General features: G+C 30.3%; 1 protein-coding gene across 5 annotated transcripts; it reads left to right on the top strand.

The window, feature by feature from the left end:
* Positions 1-3,402: 3,402 nt before the first annotated feature.
* Positions 3,403-22,752, top strand: LOC117207540 (annexin B9-like). Of its 5 annotated transcripts, none has more exons than XR_004487542.1 (9): positions 3,403-3,584; positions 4,869-5,014; positions 6,071-6,112; positions 9,063-9,444; positions 12,450-12,529; positions 16,361-16,607; positions 21,013-21,194; positions 21,598-21,791; positions 22,375-22,752. XR_004487542.1 is itself a non-coding variant. In XM_033447847.1 (8 exons), exons 3-8 carry the CDS (start codon positions 6,083-6,085, stop codon positions 22,423-22,425), a joined length of 972 nt encoding a protein of 323 aa, XP_033303738.1. In that variant the 5' UTR covers positions 3,403-3,584; positions 4,869-5,014; positions 6,071-6,082; the 3' UTR covers positions 22,426-22,752. The 5 variants fall into 5 exon arrangements, 3 of the variants coding, with proteins under 3 accessions (XP_033303738.1, XP_033303737.1, XP_033303736.1); XR_004487543.1 differs by lacking the exon at positions 22,375-22,752 and adding an exon at positions 22,126-22,320; XM_033447847.1 differs by lacking the exon at positions 21,598-21,791.
* The last annotated feature ends 272 nt before the right edge of the window (positions 22,753-23,024 follow it).

The raw sequence follows: 23,024 nt of genomic DNA, 5'->3' as shown, positions 1-23,024 counted from the left end.
GATAAACGACTATATTTAACAAATTTCAAATAGATATCGTTTTTATAAGTTAAATTTTTAACCGTGTTATTGTCTACAAAAAATTATTAATCAATTTTGTTAAACATCTCAATAATCTTTTGTAACTAATAAAAAGACATACAAAAGACATTCGTACAGTAATTAATTTCAACAAAAATATTGTAAAACATCGTTTATTAACAAAATTTTAACAAATAGAAAATATGTGCATATTCTCACAAGTTTGCAGAATAATTGTCATATAAAGAAGGTAGGATATCTCCATCCTCTGTCAAAATATTAATGCATAATAAGTATTTGTACAGTTATAGTTTAATGAAAAAAGCTAATAAGACTTACATATATCTAGAAGAAGAAATCACTAACTTTAATTATTTTAATGCTTATTGGGATTCCCTTTTGATTTTATCATGGCTTGAAACCTTTGTGTCATTGAATTTATCAAATTAATAAATAACCTGCTTGAAATATTTTTGTAAAAGTAATCTCTTTAAATCATTTCTTGGTAACTACATATTTCACGTTTCAAGTGATCTCATATATTTTCTGTGTTTTTAAGCATTTCTGGACATATACAAATTCCATGTTTGCACATTAGTAGCATTCTGTTTTGGATCGTGATCTTGCATTCAATCTAAATTAAGAAATGATTTAAAGATAGCTCTTTTAGAAGAATGGGAAAATATTTCAAGTAGAATATTTATCAATTTTATAAATTCATATATATATATATGAATTGCACTGAATTTATAAAATTGATAAATATTCTACTTGAAATATTTTCCCATTCTTCTAAAAGAGCTATCTTTAAATCATTTCTTAATTTAGATCGAATGCAAGATCACAATCCAAAACAGAATGCTACTATATATATATATATATATATATTTATGTAACTAAAGGCAAAGATTAACAAAAATGCTATTACTAACTTTATTATTGATAAAAATGGTAAAGAAAAAAAGTGCATACATATATATAAACTTATCTTGTAGAACATAAGAATAAAAAAAATGATCTGTTGGATCTTCCAGTTCATTATATTATATTTCTGTAGTTATTTTCTATAAGATAATAATAACAAAATCTGAGCTATATAATATATATATATATATATATATATATTATATATATATATATATATATATAAGCTATATATCTAGTTAACTGTATGATAAAGTGACTTGGGTTTGTTGTCTAAGAATAATAGAATATTATATAAAAATGAACGATAAATTTGAATGAATCGATACACTGCAATGAACAAATGTTATCAGAGATAGAACTGAAGTACAACAATTACATGAAGGAAGAAAGTACTTGAAATCTAGTAATTTATGACAAAACAGGATTGATTTTCACAAAATTTCATACAAAGTTACAATGTACTACATATTATATAATATGTGCAGTATATACCAATATTCTACATATTATACTAATATACTATACTAATATATTATGTAACATATATATTAGTATGATGTTTAAAATAATGAAACTATAGTAAGTTGAGTTGAGCAAATTAATAAGGTGGCATGTAATAATTGTGTAACTAGAAATATGCAAAAATTTGTAAACCCTTTTGTAATATCGCAAGGTAAGTGATAAGATATACTACTATTGGGCATTAAGGAGGACTACTAATTAATTTCAAAATAATATTTTGAATTACTCTTCTTTTTCTTGGATTATGTATTATATTGAAACAAAAATATAATATTCTTTCTAAAAAATACAAAGAGACATGAAAGTAATCTGGAATAGCTTTAAAACTTCTGAATGAAATATGTTTCCTTCATATTATTATATTTTACATAAAAAACATTCCTACATTTTTTATATTTACTGTAACTTAATAGTTATTCTAAATATACATATATATGAGAATAGTACATAGTGTGTGACTGGTGTGCTATAACATTATTGAAATAATTACAAAAGTATCTATAATATAAGTATATAGATTGCAATAGTATTGAAAGGATTTATAGTTATCCATAAATTATACTTACTTAAAAAATTAAAAAAATTAAATTATTAATATTCAAAAATCTGAAATTAAATAATATTCTATATTTTTCATATTTCACTTCAATTTAAACAGTGCGTTTTATTTAAAGCTAGCGTAAAGAATGCGTTGGTTTACTACACGCACATAGTTTTAGATATCAAAGTAACGACAATATTTTATATTTTCGCAATAGTAATTACAAAATTGATTTGTAAGATTTATAACATTACGATTGATAGTATCATTACGCGTGACCAACATAATACGATTTCGATTTGTTATAAACTTTATATGTATATGTGCACTTATATTAACATTCGGTCATAGGTATGTTGATTCATGCGACAGATATAAATGGTGTATCGTGTATATCATATGACTAATGTGTTTGGATATTTAATTAAAGTGTACATTGTCATAAGATATAATTAAAAGTTGTACTTCTTTTAATTTCATTGCATTGAATTTTGTTTTTCTACATAAATAAATATGGAATATTTATAATATATTTATTATTTATATAATAGTCGTTTATATATGAGAAATTTATTATTTTACAAATATTATATAAAAATGCAAGTTAAGAAAAATTATTTCTGACATTAATGAGTAAAACAACATTATTAAAAAGTTAGCAGTGCGATTTCATAAGCAATTAATTCTTAACAAAAATCTGTTAAGTTTTATTGGAGATAAACCTAATAGTTGTTAAGATATCTTGCTTTATTTTTCAATAATTTGCTGTTCATAATATCGATTTCACCGAAAACTATGGATAGGTAACTATTCGGTAATTATTAGGTTTTTGCTAATAAAACTAGACTTTGACATTTTTAAAAGTATAAAACGCAATACAAAATGCGACATATAATTTAAAATTTATTCAAAGTATGGAAGTTAAGTAGACAACTTCACACACACATATATATATATATATATATGTATGTATATATATGCATATATAAGTTACATCAGTAAAGTAAGATAAATAGAAAGAAAGATAATTTCTAAACGGGTAAATAACGTCATTATGTTTCTTAGTTTTGTAATCATTACAGGCTTTTATCTAACAAGTCAAGGAATCTCGTTTCGTCACCGTTCAAAGAACTTAATGGATACGTATATATGATATTCGTAATACACATACAATGCGATGAATCACCTGACCTTGTTTCTTGAGAATCTTTTGGTGAACGGGAGACCTAGTCGCGGTTATGACGATAGTCTCTCTCTTCGTTACTCTGCAGCATACTTTATATGACACGTCATCGACTTTACGTCGCTCCCCCACCAATTCTCTCTTCTACTGATCCTCTTGTTACATTATAATGTGAAATTGTTTCTTTCAGATACTGTAACCATTTAGTGTGCGCGACTGCATGTAACTACATCAAGACGCTTCTTATTTGTCGATAAGTATTACATACGTTTAATCGATTTGTAAAACCGGTGATAGTGATACGAAAATTGTGTTTAGTGTTCTAGAGAAGTAACGCACTGTTATATAGCCTTTTTAATTGTTATAATCTAAAATTAACATTGTCTAAAGGTGAGTAAATAATTCAATTAGATAATGAAATGTCAAAGTGAAGCAGGAAACTTTGTAATATTGATATTGATTTTTAACGTATTTTCTTTCATTAATAATACAGGAACGGTACATCTTTGAATTAGAAAAAATACTTGTCAATTATATCATATACATATAATCCGTATACAACTAATATACCAATAGTAGAATAGTAATATTAAAATACTCTGTTTGTTAAGTGAAATATATTGCATTTTTTTGCTGCATTTGTTTTACTTTTTTTATTTTGTTTTAAATTGTTGTACTTAACAAATTCAACGGGTGCAGTTAATTAGTAATTCTGTATGTGTAATATACAAATACGCGTGAAACAAATTAAATAGGAACAGTTAACACTTTATTTCATAGTCAATTAGTTATTTACAATACATTAATTTTCCTGTCTCTCTTTGTCTTTCTCTTTCTCAAAGTTTCATTCAAACAATATGAAAATAATGTTATTTCTATATTAAATATGATATAAGAAAATTAAATTTAGACAATGCACATTTGTTTAACTTACATAATAAAGCTTGTGTCTATTAAAAATTCTTCGTTTTGTACTGTATATATTGGTAAAACACAGCAATTTTAATATACATAGAAATATATTATACGGAAATATATATATATATATATATATATATATAGTCTCTATGTCTTCTATATATTTATTTGTGATGCCTAGCTTTAAATACTCAATCTTTGATTAAATAGTTTAACGTTATATTTTGCTAGTAGTATTTCCGTATAATATATTTCTATGTATATTAAAATTGCTGTGTTTTACCAATATATACAGTACAAAACGAAGAATTTTTAATAGACATAAGCTTTATTATATATATATATATATTATATATATATAATATGTAATATATAATAACTATAATATATGTATATATATATATATGTAAATAAAATATAGACTATTAAAATTGATACATTCTTAACGATTCCAATTACTTTATTCTGTGTATCTATATATAAATACATTATATTTTTGCATAAACTAGATACCTGAATCTCATTCTCAAGCAATTGTATATCTAGATAACAATTGTGATTTCAATATTCATGATGTATATTTTTTAGATTAATATATCTTTCATTAATTGTAGAACAACAGAGGCTACATTACAAGGATTTCTTGATTCTTACAACATTTACACATAGTTTTTCAACGCTTAACATTATATTGTATATAGCACAATTTTCGTATGAATTGCGCATTAAGTCATCGTTAAATCTCATTTCCTATAGTAGACGCATACGTTCTCCGTTTGTTGCTCCCACCATTCCTGCAAAGAATATCCGTGACGAGCGAAGGTTCGTTTCAGTTGGTTACGAGAACTGAACGGAACCGGTACCAGAAGAGCGAATAGAACCCGTAACCGCTTCAAAAGAAGGTAAGAGCCACACCCCAAATACTTGTTTATACATAGACACCGATCAATACAATCTTTGGAATTTCACTACGATAGTTTCTTGGTATTCTTCTTCGCGTATATATCAAACAAGGTTAACTGCAGGTCTTCAAAGATATTTATATCAGCCACTCAAGTCATTATTCACCTCAATTTCGCAATGCCGTATACTTATGTATATACTTTTCATCAACACACACTTCCTGATAATATGTTTTCTCACATTTTAAAATTATGTACAGTTAGGTGGGAAGACAAATAAGATACGCGAATGGAAAAATAGGACTGTCAAGATAGAAAACTAACTTATTGTGATACAATATTAAGCATTTCGACTTCATTTCAAATTTATCAAGATTGTTATTAACTAAGATTATATTACAATAAACTTTAAAATTGTTACCTGTTTTTAAACACTAACGTTGCTACATTTACATTACAAGGCTTTGATGATGTTGTTAGAATTATAATGAAAATGTTATTAATATAGAATGATTTTATGTTTTTAAAGCGATATTTTTAAACGCAACTATGTTTTGTATATTACGTTTAAGCAAATTCCTATTTTTAAGGCATTGAAAGGAAATATGTATGATAATTAAAACGTATTATTATTATGGTATACCTAAAGTTTACCATTTTGTTGTCAATATCTCGTCATTAGTAGATTCATTTATTTCTCATGACATTACACCCTCAAATTCTATACGATATTTTAATATTAATTGCGTCTGCAACTGTATTTTATTTTTAATCGCATCTTATATGTTGAACATTGAACAATTATTAATGAAACAAATGTGTAATGTTAATCATTAGGATAGGAGTATGAGTTTGATTAATTAATGCTTTCGATGAAGTGTTTATGAAATGTTATCTAATAAATTTTGTTTTCAGGTAGTAATTTATTTTAATGATAGGTTGATCTTAATTGTGCAAATTTTCCGTGAAATAAGAATTCTAAAATATATCTATAGCATGAATATTATACATATACTATTATTTAATATGATTTTAATATGAATTTGTATTTTTTAGCTGATTCGAATAATGTCGGCCACTCAGTACTATCATGTGCAGGTAATTACTAACTACTTTCTACTTTATGTATACGGTACACGCACAATATGAAAGCCCAAACCTATTTCGTTTTAGAGGAGAAATCTTTTAATGTCGTAAATTAATATTAATATTTCGTAGCTTCGCCTTTTGAAACGATAACAATAATGACATATCATATCAGTTAATTTCAAAATAAAGTTTTGAAGTTCCATTATAGGCATAGTTAAATTTTGTTTGAATGTTTAAACTTGTTTGTGCGATCTTATCTTCCTTCAAATTCTCAATTGAATTTAAGTGCAGAGATGGGTACTTTAGAACAGTTATCCACATTTTTTAAAGCAATTATTTAACCACTGTCTCAAGTGTGTTTTATCTAAAATAATAATTAAATAAAATAAAATACTTTGATAAATTTTTACATTAAATTACATTAAATCAGCAATTCTTTGAATAGGGGAGATCTCTCAAACCATAAGATTTTGTTTACCATGTTTCTATTGTTCAAGTTTGTTATTTTGTATATATCACCATTACATAATACTTTCTATTACGTTCAAACAAGTTAAAATAGTTAGAAATCATTAATTACAATTAATTTCACCATTTTAAAAGTGTGTATTTTGTATGATAATTAGGATCTAAATTACATGCTAAATTGAACATTTATGGGCACAACTAAAACATAGTACAATTCAGGTTCTCAGACACGGTAGAATTACAGTAGAGCATTGTTTAACCTGAATACGATTATACATATCATATTTATATCATATCATACATAACTTGTGATCCATTTATAAATAATCGTGCCGAATCCGTTCCGTGTCCAAACAGTGACCGGACGTTTATTCATTAATATTTGTATACTACCAGCCGGGATATACCCGAGACAAACATGCTAGTCAGACATAGAAGTCAAACTTCTCTACTTCGCAAGTATATAACAAACTGCCGTTTCCAACCAAAGACTTAGCTATAGCAGCGATACGTTTGTATGAAGAAGAGGAAGAAGAAACAAAGCAACAAAGAAAGAAAAGGCGATTCATTGTACATCCGTTATGGCAAACGGATAAAAAGATTTATTAAGATAAAATCATATTTATAGCGTGATACATGGACGAGACATGTTCAGATACGTTTATACAAGCCCATGCGATGGGCTGGCCTCTCCGGTCAGATCGGCAAATAGGAGAAATATAGGAGATTACCAAATGTGAATGCAACACGTCCACGCTGCGGATGATGACTAACACGATACGGATACATATTTAAAAGTATGGTAACCAATTGGGGTCCGGCGCAAGACTGCGACTGAGACACGAAACGGATACAGCACGGTTATAAATGAACTTTTAAAGGTTAGTTCAGACGACGTGATTTCTTGACCAATTCGAAAGCGGCGTTCATACTGTTTCATATCTACACCGAAAATCCAACTCTTACGATTTTGTTCTTCGCAATGTCATGCAAATTTATCTCGTGATCTATCAATTTTATCATTTTGGCATCTGATTCATTTCAATTCAAAATTTGGTCTTCTCCTTCTTCACATGTTAGAAATGCTTGCTGTGATCGTAGTAGCTTCAAGAGCTTTGTATTCCTTATTTCTTTCTTCCTCTATTCTTCATCTGTTTTCTATACTTTCCGACTGATTCAGTTTTACTACCGGGCCATTTCATACATATCTATGAAGCTGAATGTCGAAAGCGACCGAATCGGTAATTTCACACGTATGTGAATCCTACGTAAGTATGTTTTACTACAACTGACAAGTAATTGATTCGGCAAATGAAGGATAAGCTATTATAATAATAGCTATTACACACTGCATGCACTGAATATATTAATTCGTAAGTTTGGAAGCTGAACGTGCGGCGGAAATACAGAAACAAGTGAACACTGTTTTCGGCTATTACCGATTCCGCAAAATTATCGAATCGGTCAAAAGACCGCATCGTTTGAACTGGTTGTAATTAATCGGACCCTATCCAGGGTGATCCAGTATTGATGGTACAACCTAGAGGAAGTGATTGCACATGAAAAATAAGACGCATGCACTTGAGTATGCCATGGTTAAATGGATCATAATACAAATCATATGCCGTAGGTTTATGAGTAATAATAAAGCATGTAATTCTTAAGATTTACTTCATTAATGCAAAAATCGTTGAAAATTTTAGCGACCGTGCTGTATACCAGTGTGCTATCCGAATCAAATTTTCGTGCACGTTTTTTAACGTAATCTCCGTTTCTAATTTTTCGAATGCCAAAATGATCCTCGCTTTTAATTGTGAAGACTCGTTGTCTTCGGAATAAACTTTTGTACTTTAAACTTTAATATGTACGTTTCTACATAAATGGATAAATTATATTTAATATCACATAAATTATACATAAATTATATGTAATATCTATATACACAGAATAATATCGTCTCATTAAGTATAGATGAACCCAATTATTGGTTTTGATTCTGCGACGAATAGAAGACGCAGAATGAATGCGAAATAGCGACGAATTATGAATTTCGGTCAACGTTCCGTGACTTATTCTAGGTTAGGTCCCGATTAGTTAGTAGGTCTTGATTTGTCCGCGTTGCCTTGCTCTCAACGAAGCTGGTTAATCGACGACACAATGACAAAACGTAATAAAAATACTTGTTTTATTATTTGAAGGTTAATCAATTCGGATTGCAAAAGACATGATGACAAAATCTTACTAATAGTGCATGCGGTACATATCATGTTAAAACTATTATATTATAAAATAAAGTCGTATTTCTCCTGTAAAACAAAGGGGCTAAAAAATGTTTATTTGTCGTGCTTTCTGTTTATTTGTAATATTCATATGCAAAATACTCGTTAAACATTTTTTAGATATTTATTATTACATATTGCTTTGAAATAAATAGTGAAAAGTTTTATATATCTATGTAATATGTATTTCGCATTTTATTTTATTCGTTTAGTGCACACCAACTGTCTATTCTGCTGATCCCTTCGACCCAGAAGAAGATGCAGCTCTTCTACGAACTGCCATGAAGGGTTTCGGCACTGATGAACAGGCCATAATCGATGTTCTTGCTCATCGTGGAATTGTACAACGACTTGAAATAGCTGACAAATTTAAAACCATGTATGGAAAGGATCTGATTTCTGAGTTGAAATCAGAACTTGGTGGTAATTTTGAAAAGGCAATTATAGCATTGATGACACCGTTACCGGAATATTTCGCTAAAGAACTTCATAATGCGATGTCTGGAATTGGCACGGACGAAGGTGCTCTAATCGAGGTGCTGGCATCTCTTAGCAACTATGGCATCAAAACCATATCTGCTGTTTATAAAGAAGGTAAGCCTGTTTTTGTTCGAATGCTTTTTTAAATAAATACAAATATTTAGTAGAAATATGGACAACATTGTTGCAAATAATTCAATAGCTACTAAAATGAAATACTATAATCTTCTTTTTAAGGAAGATCCATCATTCATTCTCTTAAAAAAAAAAAAAATTCATGCTCACACTATAACATATTTGACCTAAACAAAGAAAGAAAAATGTTAGAAAGTGGCCATTTTTAACATCACCTGGAATTGAAAAATTCATGTAGGACTTTTAAGAGTTTCTCCCGAGGAACAAAAAGTATCCTTATCATTTTTCTGAAAAAGCAATGGGGAAGTTATTAGAAATGAATCTAAACATTTGATAGCGATCGAACTCACCTATTCCTTATATTTAGTCTTCTTTTTTCTCGGATGTTAAACCATTTCCAAAATAATTAATGAAAAAATCAGCTGACAAGTCGGAAATTAGTTAAAATTTGGAATCCAGCAAAACCAAAGTACCAGAAAATCATTGCTACATGAATACAACAACCAATAACGCGTTCGCTCTTTCCCGTTTTGCATTCAGAGACGAACATGTGTACCAATCAATAACTTAATGATATTCCAAGTAATTATCGGAATATAAGTAGCGGAAAAAATCAGAGTAAAGAGATATTATTGTTATAGTTTCAGTAATCAGAACAGTTACAATTCTTTTAAGTCGCAGCTGTGAACTCTGTCATTATAAGGTCAATATATCTTCTTACAGTCAGAGAAATGTTTATGCCAAGCATCTCATGTTACAGTTAGAATTGAATTCACAACAAGAAATACGTTCTGTTGCATTGGTTATAAAAAGTATGAAATTTATATGGAATTAAATAATGGCATTTTGCTGAAAAATTATATTCTTGATATTTCATTAGTTTAAAATATTTTGTATACATATTGATAGACAAAAGTAAAGTTGGATTGGAAGCTATTCTTGTACTCACATGTGAATGAAAAGTTGGCGTTCGCGTTGTTGGTTGTCCAATTGATTTACCTGCTAATTTCCTTACTAACTACTGTGAAGACGGTTCAGTATCCGAAGAAGGAGATGAAATATAACTCTTAGATGAGTTCGATCATTAGCGTATTCCCATGTTTGGATTCATTTTCCACATTATTTTTTTTCAGAAAAATGATAAGGATGCTTTTTGTTCCCTGGCAGACACTCTTAAATATTCTACATAAATCTTTCAACTCCAGACGATGCCAAAAAATGGCCACTTTCTAACATCCTCCAGTTTCTTCTCCCTTGATATGTTTCTCATGCTATTAAGTATATCTTTTACATAAGATATATTTTAACACAATGCATGTTTTAAATATTAATTGGAATGAATAGTATTAGCAATTTGTCCGGATGATTTAAAGTCATTAAAAGAAAATACGATTGGGTACATTTTTCATTTGAAACGTTTTTAAAACAGAATGTCTTTATTATTCTACAATCTTCTATGTGCTTAAAAATGTTTGAGTTACTGCAAGCATTGTTCATTTTAATAAGAGTGTGAACATTCTCATACTTGATTACGTCAACTTGACTTGACTTAATTGACAATGTGTAAATTTGATAAAAAGTCAACCTCAGGACTTCATTACTGTACTACGTGTTTCTCTATCAGGAAAATCAAATTATAATTTTATCTTACGGTCACAATATATCGTATTTTTTAAATATACAGGCTGAATCAAAACATGTGGGAAGTACGGCATTATTATACGGCAGTTCATATAAACATATACCCGATATGACCTTGCTTTCGAATTGCAGCTTATTTTATGATGCTAAACATTAGATAGATCGACGAGTTCCTGGTAAATAGATAAATCATCCTGTCCTTGTTTGTTGGTTAGCCTACTCTCCAGACTTGAATTGGGAGCATTTAAAATCTCTAATTTATAAAGCATCAGTTGACGACGTTGAAACTCTGTCACAAATCCTTGTAAGCTGTTTGAACAATCTATATTGTGAAGGCAGGTAAGCAACTGTTACAGCACAAAGTAAGCTGTTACTCGAAAATAACGTCACATCGGATGTACGTCTATAGGAACTTTCCTTCTTACTTTAATGTTCAGAATCAGCCGTTGCCGTACTTCCCTCTATATTATTTTTCTATCGAATAAAGGATTTTCAAAAGATTTAACGCATTTATGTAACAGTTAGATATACGATGAGCTTCTATTTCAGTATGTATTTCTGGATCTGCTTCAATAAATCGGCAATCTCTTTTTAATTTTTAACGAGTTATAATATACTTACAGTTATAATATACTTAACTTTGTTACATATATTCATGCAGTGGTTCATGAAAGTATTTGTGCATTTACCATAAAAATCTTTTATGTATATATTGTACATATTATATAAAACATTTTGGAATTTCATTAACGTTATAATGAGAGGCGACTGTTATAATTATATTGACAAAATTTCTTTCTAATTTGAAAATATATGTAGAAAATATTTAATACAAACCTGTACGTATTAAAAAATATATAGTTGAATAATGACTTTAAGCACATGATAAGTGTTAAAAATGAACCGATTGATTGCTTCTACGTACATTTTCAAAATCGTTTAAAATTCTACTAATAAAATCATTTCAGATGGGTCTCGTTACAGTTTCGTAATATGTTCACAAAAGATGTCGATAAGTGTAAGAATACTTTCATAAACCACTGCATCTTTTAACTGTCACGAAATCACATGTTTTGTATGAAGGTATAAGATTCTAAAACATTTTGCGTTGCATGTTTTTTATTTGAAAACAATTACTTGTTTAAAATTGGCATGTTACAATTTTTGATAGTAGTAGTACACTGATATAATTTCTTTCTTATTAAAGCCTTTGTAAATTCATTTAATTCTTAATTATAATATGTATTCTTTAACGTAATGTTTTCTTTTTCAGAAACGTCTTTGTAAAAAATGTAACATATCTTAATGCTACATCGTGATATAAATTTTATATATATTTGCAGTGTATGGAACGGATTTAGAGGAAGATTTGAAAAGCGATACTTCTGGCTATTTTAAGAGGCTGTTAGTTTCACTTTCATGCGTAAGTAAATTTTGTAATATAATAATTACATTTATATGATTTTTAAAACTTACCAAGGCTACTCTTTTATTATCTTTATATTCGTTTAAATTGTAAATTTATCTGAATTATGATATTATCGAAGATCAACATTTGGGACTGTTATTTTAAAAGGAAACGATATATTTAAACATTTTGTAATACCACAAAACATTTCCAAAAGCACAGCATTAGTCAGTCATATTTATGTTTCTAGGGTAATTGATGCATATGATGTCTTATACAATAATTGATAACATACTCAAACTGATAACAGAATGATAAATAAGAAACATGAAACGAAATTTTTCTTCCGAATCTCCGTTCTCGAAAAAAGTAAACTTCTTTTTTCACTTGATAACAAATACATTGAATGGATCTTAACTCGTGATAAATGATAATTATTGGATTTTTAACGCGACAACTTTTACGTTTTTTACATTGAACGGTTTCGTAACAACTTAACACGTTGATCAGCATAATGGATTACAACCAGATATCTATCGTACCAGATACAGAAAATGCCCTAATATGAAGGTTTTTCTGAGATTTCAGGATTATCTCGATTTTCTTTGATTGCTTGTCCTACTTTTCTATTCTAGCGATATAGGGGGTGTTTAGATGATTTCATTCATAGAAAGTCATCGAACAATAAATAAAAGAAGTTGAATGTGGAGAACGAGGTAGTCAGGAAACTGATTCTCATCGATTCCGGAAGATCTTTTTAACTTTAACTTGAACAACTTTACATGCATGCGCCGAGTACTTTTCTACTTCTTACTACGTACAACTATGTCCAACAACTAATATAGGAAAAGTATTACAAGATATGAAATAAGGACTTTGTGTGGCATGTGCTACTATGAATCCGGAAGTGATAACTAGTGCACGGGTTTTGGCAGTTCGATGATTTCAAAGTTATACTAATGCAAACGGGCGCTACTTTGAACGTTTTTTATTTATTGTCTGATGACCTTCTATTAGGGGTTGCTGAAATCAGCTAAACACTCTCTATTCTGCCCGAATAAAGAAGTACGGCAAGCAATTTAAAAAAATGCGGGTGATCTTGACATCTCCGAAAAACCTCCGTCTACGCAAAAATTATTACTGCTATATCATGGTTCCTCCCGTATTGTACGACTTGTAAACAAAGTTTCACCATATCTCTAAAAAGGACGAAAATATTGATCACAGTTATCGCCTCGCTTCTTATATGACGCTGGTGACGACCGTGTTAATGACATAAGAGGGTTTTCATTTTACTGTACTTTTGTGGTGTATATTTCACTATTACAATCTGAATTCTGAATTCTATCGTGTTTGGGTTATGACGTGAAATATATAGATGCTGCTACGTTGACCGGATAGGGGAAAAATAAAATGTAAACATTGCAAATCGATGCACAAGGATAGGTGTTTCAATACTGAATGAAATTTGAAAACGGTGAAACTGATGTTTGGAACACGTGTTCAAAGTAATGGAATTATAATGAAAATGAAGTGAAAATTTACTAATTTACTCGAGTTACTTGTTAAATTTTGTTGTCATAATTTGTACCTTCCACTTTTATCCATTTGTATTGTATATTGACAAATTCATGTTTTAAGTTCACGATTTAAGTTCATACAAGTGCAAAGACGGAAAGCGCTCTATCGAAAAAACGAAAACTTGTGGCTTCAGAGTAATAGCACGACGTCAAACAAATATCAATCTATCTTTCTATATTTAACGCGTGATGAAGATAGAAGTTGATAGCTCACACGCTATTGTCAACGTATTTTAAAAGGATTGAAAGTAAATGACTAAGAGCCATTCTATTCTCATTAGATTCTTACTTACATAGTGTTAAAAAATTATACGTTATGGTTTTGACAAATGATTCTCATTCTACACTTGCGGATCGATGTAGATCTCTTAAAAAGAGATGCCGCAAAATTGACAACCTTAAATTTCACCGTACTTGTTACGAGACAGAAAAATCTCGAAGAAATCACGAGTCACAGATGAGCTGTATTTTCGGAAAATAGCATTAGAGTTCCATTATCTCTTACTTTGACGTTAATTACAAACAGACGCTGTTTACATTTCGCAGTCAGATAGAAAGTAAATAGTGTCATATTAATGAGGAAACAGAAAGATGAGGAATTATTCCTTAGCACATAAGATAAATGTTCCTGTTCCAAATATTATAGAACGAAGCATCTATTTTCAAAGTCTCAAGACTCGATGTCATTGATTTCTTTGCAAATCAATACGTAAAGCAGATACGAAGGAGATTTATTATTTTTGTTTTATTGCAAAAGTACTTTTTACTGAAATATCCCTTCAACATAATACTTCTCTCTTCCAAGTTATTTGTGTTATATCTCTATTAAAATATCTGCTGAACTAACAGTTTTTAGTATGGACTATTATTAAGTATTCAGATGGAACAATGAATTGTTCGATTAACACAATAAGAATTTTGATACCATCCAAAGGAAAACGTAGTTGATTTTCACCTGGTCTCTGCCTGTACACCTGCAAGAAAATAATATCAAACCGTATCATTCTCTGCAATACCATTCGATTCTCGTTTGAAATATTTTATCGTACCGTAAGTAATTCTGCAATAGTTTGAAGTCATAGAGTTAGGTCTTTGTTTTATCGAGAGTGGATTATCTCATGTACTAAGGAATAATTTTTAGTTTCCTCGTTAATATAACAGTGTTTAATTCTTATCTGACTGCAAAATTTAAACGTATTATAAGTAACACCAATGGAACTTTAACGTCATTCTTTAAAAGAACAGTTCATTTACGGCCCATAGTTCCTTCGAGACTTTTGTTCCTGTGACGAATACTATACGATTCAATATAAAACATTTAATTTTGAGATTCAATGTCAAAGTCATTTGAAAACGATGAGTCAGTCATGTGTCTAATGGATATGTTTGGATAATAATTTATCAGATATCTTCATAAAAAATTGGTGATAAATGTCGAGTTCGATTAGCATAGTGTAGACATAACGTGTGATCTACGGAACGAGAAGTAATTGATTTGAGTCGCATAAGAAAAAACGTAGTTGATGCGTTTTATAGGAGTAAGTAACGTAACAATCAATAAAAAAAGTACAATAGATCAGATTTTTTAGTGAGACCTTCGGATTTCTTATGTATGTTTTAAATATAAAAGTTCTGCGAATTAATGTATATGTTCTCTCGTTGGACTCGGAAGTTCAAGATGTAACAGCTCTAGAAACGGTGTTTCAAAGGAACATTCAAATAAATTCAAACATTTTTGTTTACTAAATATTCACTTTAGTCACACGTACGAGATGACTAACGAGAGATTAAAAACAACTTTTAACTTTATTATACTTCGTGGTGCAACTCGATTAAAACGAGGCACACAGCAAGTCACTTTCAATATTGCATCCTTATTTTGTATTCTAGTTACTCATTAATACACACATTTAATGTCGTGTACATGATCGAGACGTATTCAGTGGTCTAATGATCACATAAAAGCGGCACTGTCTTTTCATAATTTATTTTTGCTACTATTTTAAACCGTTGTTACGTTCTCTCAGAACGTTTCGAAAATTCCAAGAAGAGGCGATACACGTACATTATCTCGCACAGTATTTTAATATTTAAACGCGATAATTTGTGAACTAATTATTCGCATAAGATATTTTATGTACAGTGCACAGTTGATATCACAATCTACAAAATTAACAAACGCACAAATATAGAAGTACTATTCTTATTATTATTCTTATTGAGAATAAAAATATATTTAGTAAAATATGTATAAATTATTTTATAGGCCAATAGAGATGAAAATCCTGAAGTTGACGAACAAGCTGCAATGCAGGATGCCGAAAGATTACTTGCAGCTGGTGAGGAACAATGGGGAACAGACGAAAGTACTTTTAATGCTATTCTCATTACGAAAAGTTTCCCTCAACTACGAAAAATTTTTGAGGAATATGAACGCCTTGCTGGTCACAGCTTAGAAGAAGCTATTAAGACAGAATTTTCCGGATCAGTCGAAGACGGCTATCTTGCAGTTGGTAAGAAATATATATTACCTTTCATAAAGAAGTAAAATCGCACAATTTTTATTTGGTATAATACAAGAAAATGTCATTAACTTTTTTTATCAGTAAGTAGCATGCAATTAGTTTTATGTACTTTATCCACTACTGGTGCAAATGTTATGCATATTATTTATGCTTACATTTTTTATATTTTCAGGAATACTCTAAAACATGTAGCTTGTCATCTAATTGTAGTCTGTCCAACAAAACGAGGCAGAGGTAGACAGAAAGAAAACGTGATTGCTGCAGCTACAGCTACACCCATTGGCCGCCGATAAGTGATACACGATTGGCAGTCATTAGCTGTAACCACAGTAATTACGTTCTGTTTATGCCGACCTCTTCGCCTCATTGGACAAGCTTTAGATAACTATACATATATATCTAATCTAATATATACCGTATTATCTAATATATACCATATAATATAATTATATATATAATTACATATGCACATATATGTAATTAGATTGTGAAGAGTTTATCATGTAGAGTCTGGGAAAAATCAAGGGAAACATATCTTGTTGTTTTCTAAATAAGTATCAATACTCCGGTACCTCATTTATGCAAATGCACATATATACTTATACACAGAATAAATAAGCAGGACTTCTACTTTTACATCACTAAAGATCTGGATAATTATGGATGTTTCATTCACCTCACCGATTTCGATGATTTTTTAATATGTGTTAATATCAGAACAACTTTTTCCTGTACATATAACCGCTACTCAGCCTTCATTTTCAAGATATTCGCAAAAATTTGCCGGTACCACTACAGCGAATTCTGTCTATAACTGTTCGTCTATGACAGTGTATTGGTACCAGCCGCCTCACACAGTGATATACTGACGCATAAAATAAAATTGTAGGCAAAATTCACTGTAGTGGTATCGACAGTCTTTCGGGAATATCTCGAAAACTAAGGCCGATTGGTGATTATATGTATAGGAAAAAGTTGTTCAAAATGTTGATTTTTACGATACAACACCGACCTTGCCGGAGCCGGTTTCAAAATTTACTTTAAAATTGTACATTCATTGTTATTTCTTCTGTGTGTCTAACTTTATGTAAATTCTTATATTGACCCTTTGCACCCGGAACTGTCTCGAATGTTACTTACCAGCAACTCGGCGCCACTTTGTTGCGAAAACGTGGACCCAGGAATCGTCAAAATAATGTAAATAGTATAGCTTTGGAGCCAAGAAATGTATTGTAATTTTTGATTTATGTGAATTCGTAGACATTGAGGATCATATTTTTTGCCAAAAAGTCAAAATTTTATTTCTTATAATTTTCTGCAGTATGATAAATTTTGAAGCAATTCCCAATATGCATTGCAGGCTAGTTTATACACGTTTAAGTTGTTTTACGCCTTTCGCCTGCTGTTTTCCTATCAGAACAAACGATACAGTCCCGTTTTCTTTCTTCCACATTGGGAATATGTTAGTTTGTTGTCTAGTCTATTGTCCGACGAAGATGTGGATGGACGTGTTCTAGATTTCCGAAAGTCATCTCTCAACCGATTTATATGACTTTTGACAAACTTGTAACGTGTCATTGGTTCTTTATTTTTTCTTCCTTCTGAGGTAAATTACGAAATTACAAAATGATATTTGCCACAAGAATATTATTTTTCTGATTTTCTGACTTATTGGTGCAAGAACCTATCTGTAACGCTCGACGCTTCAAGACCAACTGAGATCAACTTTGAAAATCTTTCTCTCTAATTTTAGGCTTGTTTATTTACATCCTCAAATTTCACCATACAGTGCGAGATATACTTTTATACCAATCTTTTTCTACAAGTCGTCCTTATCGCTATTTTCAAGTGGAGCAGAGAAGCGCTGGGATCGTTGTGAACTCACTTTCTCACTTTCACGTTCTCACTTTCTCTTCTGATGTAAAATCTACTGATATTTTTTCTATATCTTGGTAATTGTTCCATATTTTGATGTGCTTTCTTGTTCCACTTTAATAGAAAACTTTGGGGAAACATGCATTTCTCAAAAAGTTGCGGTGGAATAAGTTCAGGTGGGACACCCGAGTACAAAAGGTTAATAAAAATTGAGAAATTAATTAATCAGATAGTATAAGAATTTACATAAAGTTAGATGAACGAAAGAAATAACGATGAATGTACAATTTTAAATTAAATTTTGAAACCGGGCCTGGTAAGTTGGAGTTAAACCGACCGCCGTAAGGCAATTCTTGGCTCTTAACTTTCGAGTTGTCAAAAATTCTTCTTGTAAACATCGCTTTTATGCTAAATCCATACTATATAGATTATTTTAAAAACTTCGGCCATATCGAACGTGGTAGGAGAAATAAAGTCAGCCTCCCATAATAATTGCGTATAATCCAATATAGGATCCTTTACCAAAGATTAATTCTTGTGTGATTTGTTTGTGTGTGAATGCTGAAATTAAAATTGTCCGATTGAATATCAGAATTAGGTTATATAAGGTGTTCGAAGTTCAAACAGTTAAACTTGATCAGTATGTTTTATGAACAGAAATAAGAAAAAGATGTTATATAAACATAGGCCCGCAAACGCTTTATAATCATGCTTTATTACATTGAAAAAAACATTGCTTTATGTTTTTATTTCAAAGTGCAGTCTCCCGTTTCGAGTACAAGCTTAACATCATACGAAGTTTGAGTTTATCACTCTCCGATTATTACGTTTATCTTGTTTTAGTTCAGTGAATGACCATTAATCCTTTCTACCAATTCTTGTCGTAAATTGTCTCTCGCACGACTCTCCACACAATCTCTTTCGTTGTTGCCCATAAGAGTCTAATGATGCAGGACCAGGTGATCTTGCGGGTCAAACAATGTGTTCTCCCCGACTAATCAATCTTTTATGATAACGTTCGCCTATTCTCTTTAGGTTCCATATTTTTCTTATAGCTCTTTTTATAAAGCGTTTGTGAATCTTTGTTAGTATGTATAATGTTTTTTCTCTTATTATTTTTTCTGCATTCTATTAGAATGTAAAAAGTATGTAGAACATACTGGTGAAATTTAATTTTGAATGGTTTGGTTTGTTTAACAGAAATAGTATTAATTATTGCTTCAAAGAGAAGAAACCTGGAAGAGAATAAATCAATGAATGAGTGTATATACATGTGAATGTTTGGATTCATTATTAGTATCATACTATATAATAATGATATATAATAATAAATGAATGACAGAAGTAGTGAAGAGAGGAGTCGTTAGAAAGAAACGAAGTATCTAGACAGATAGGATTTTTGAAAGGAGTTCAAACTAAAATCACATTAAGAGAATTCTCGGAATAAATTGGCAGTAACACCTAGTCTCTGCTTTAGGCGTGTCACTAGAGTCGCTACAAAGTTGTTAAAATAGCGAATGAGAAATTCTTCTTCTTTCCTTCTAAATTCGTATTAATTGAACAAGTCCTTTGTTCTATTCATCTTGTTGGATGAATCCAATATTTCCTACTTGCTTTCATTTTTTTACTAGCTCTTTTCTGTATAAACCAAGTGGGTAATCTTTTACTTCAGCATTTGCTCGCGACAGCCTTTGCTAACAGATGTGTGTTGTTTTGCAGACTAGAAGTTGTTACCAACCGAAAAACAAATAAATGATATCTATTTACGACATTAGTCAGATACTGTATCGCATTAGCATCGAGTATCTTATTGTTAGACGCATATCGCTATGTGAAAAAGCTCTTGAGCTGAGATTACGTTAATCGAGTCGCGCTGGATCATGCGATTATATTCTAGTGACTTGATCGGAAATCGGCCGATAATCTACATTATTCCAGTCTTTTTTCGACGATGAAAGTGGTAGACTGTAGTGATAATGAATTTGCTCAAAACAATATATGTACACTTCAGCCAGCACTGTTATCTAAGCACCGAACATTGAAATGCTAGATTGAAAAAGTAGATCTACGACTCAGTCGTTTCAGTGGATTACTTGTCGCGATGACAACACTGTCTAGATTAGGGTTAGGTTGGGGTTATGTTCCAGTTACAATGCAGTGTTAGGCCGAATAACTACATTCGCATGATATCGAATCAGTGTAAACCCAGCTTTAAAGAGACTGTTCCGATCGTCCTTTGTTATACGCTATAATACGCGACATCCAATGCGGATATTTACTTTTAAAACCTCCTAAATATGTCCCATAGATTCCGACAATCTTCTTCAAATCTGAACTAATCTTCACAGCATATTCATTGTACCAAAGTTTTGTAGTTTCGTTGCGATCACATAATTCCAAGTACAATTCTTTGTAATAAGTTTTTCATTGCCTTTCGTGAAAATTCATTTTGTGCTTATTACGAAAATGCAATGCAAAATACAGACTAACAAATTAATTTTGAATTTGTTTCTTTTAGTCAGGTGTGCACGAGATAAAACTGCATATTTTGCGGAGAGATTATACAAAGCAATGCGTGGATTAGGTACAGATGACTCGACATTGATACGCATAATCGTAGCTCGATCGGAAATCGATTTAGGAGATATTAAGGATACTTATCAAAAAATGTATGGGCAATCGCTTGCAGGTGATATCGATGTAAGTCAGAGATACTTCATATTTTTATCTAAATACTTGGGGTTTTTGTAAAAATGTTTCTGTAATATTTACCTTTTCTTTTTTTTTTAACAATAAAACTTGTTTAAAATACATATTACGAAATATATACAATGTCATTTAATGGCACGTATATCAAGTATCCCATAAAAATAGATATTTTAAGTTATAGCAACTAAAAGAATCGTATTGATAGAATTATGAAAATTAAGGATTTCTTTGCAGAAACATTTATACTTGGACTCACTCTCATCAAAGTAATAATGCACAAAATACACGTCTTAATTTTATACACACGCGTGTCTTAATTTTTCATAAATCACTTCATTCTTTAACAAGTACCTTGCCTGTACCTTGGCTGCCCATAATTTTCCATAAATTTCAGGATGACTGTTCAGGAGACTACAAGAGACTCTTGCTTGCTCTACTTGGATGAAAGCATTTCATGTTCAACAATTCTTTTTATTTTTAAATCTTACTTTAACGCCAGGAATATATCTTCGCAACATTCCGCGAAGCTGTATAGATGTCTTAACTTTAATTTGTAGTAAATTACATCAATAATTAGCAGTGATTACGGTACTACATGGCTGGTTTTTGTTTGACTTTATGATGTCGTATATGAGTTTGCTCGTAAAATTAGTTCGTTCGCATCGAAATACACTATACTAATCTCTGTGAGACCTATCGAGTGAATATAAATAAATATTGTCTGTTATAATTGTTAAAAATTACATACCGAAATTCCTTAATTAATAAAGTAATTCATATGCCAGTTAACTAATTTTACTAATTTCAAACTGCTTTCATAATGTGCATGCGTACGTGTACATTGAATCTGTATATAAATATAATATTATTTTGCACTTATTACATTGCTTTAATCCTTCCTACATTCTGTTTGCATTTACAGAGTGACTGCAGCGAAGAGTTTAAGCGGCTTCTGATCGCACTTTTAAATTAGAGAAAATCATGGAGAGGAATGTGTTTATTAATTTTATTTAAGAAAGAAAAGTATAGGCATCTCTAACATAAATGTTAATAATATGCATCTCACATAACTGTAATATATGTTTCGTTTGCAATAAATTTGCACGTTCGCAAACGACTTTTTATTTATCGTGAACTGTAAAACGAAAACACCAGTATCTTTTTTTTCCAGAGTGATTGTACTGCTGAGTGGAAAAGACTTCTGATTGCGATGTTGAATTAAAAATAGATTTATTCGATAAAAGTCGTTGAAACAATACCCGTATATTACGATACAAAACAACAAACTACATATTAATTGTATAAGATTGAGAAGTAATTTGGAGTTTAAGGAATAAATTACCAATGATATTAAAAAGTTAAGGAATTTAATGCAGCCGACATTTTCAACGGATATTAATGTTATAGCGCACAGATTGTAAAATAGAATTATTGAATAACATTCAGTAATTATGTTAGATTGGTAATAATGAAATAATAAGAAAAACGGAAAAATGGTAATCGAGCAGCTGAAATGTGAGTGATACAAAATAATTTTTATAACGTTCAATGTATCTTATTTATTAAATGTTTTTCCTATTGTATAGAACCAATATTTATTTCTCAATACTCTACAACAGAGTATTCGATGACAATTGTCGGATTTGAGGAGTATAAAAAATAAAACGAAAATAAAGAATAATAGAATTGCGTTTCAATTTCCGTTCATTACTTATCAATATTTAAAATCAATTAAAATACTCATTACCCGGTATGAATGAATGTAAAGGATTTCAAACGACTGATTAGGAACGACAAATCAATTGCTCAGCTCTTACAAAT

The sequence above is a fragment of the Bombus bifarius genome, unplaced genomic scaffold, assembly GCF_011952205.1.
Source record: "Bombus bifarius isolate JDL3187 unplaced genomic scaffold, Bbif_JDL3187 scf7180000008037, whole genome shotgun sequence".
Classification (NCBI taxonomy): Eukaryota; Metazoa; Arthropoda; class Insecta; order Hymenoptera; family Apidae; genus Bombus; species Bombus bifarius.
Note: the sequence above shows the minus strand (reverse complement) of the source record. Positions and strands in the feature narration are given on the sequence as shown.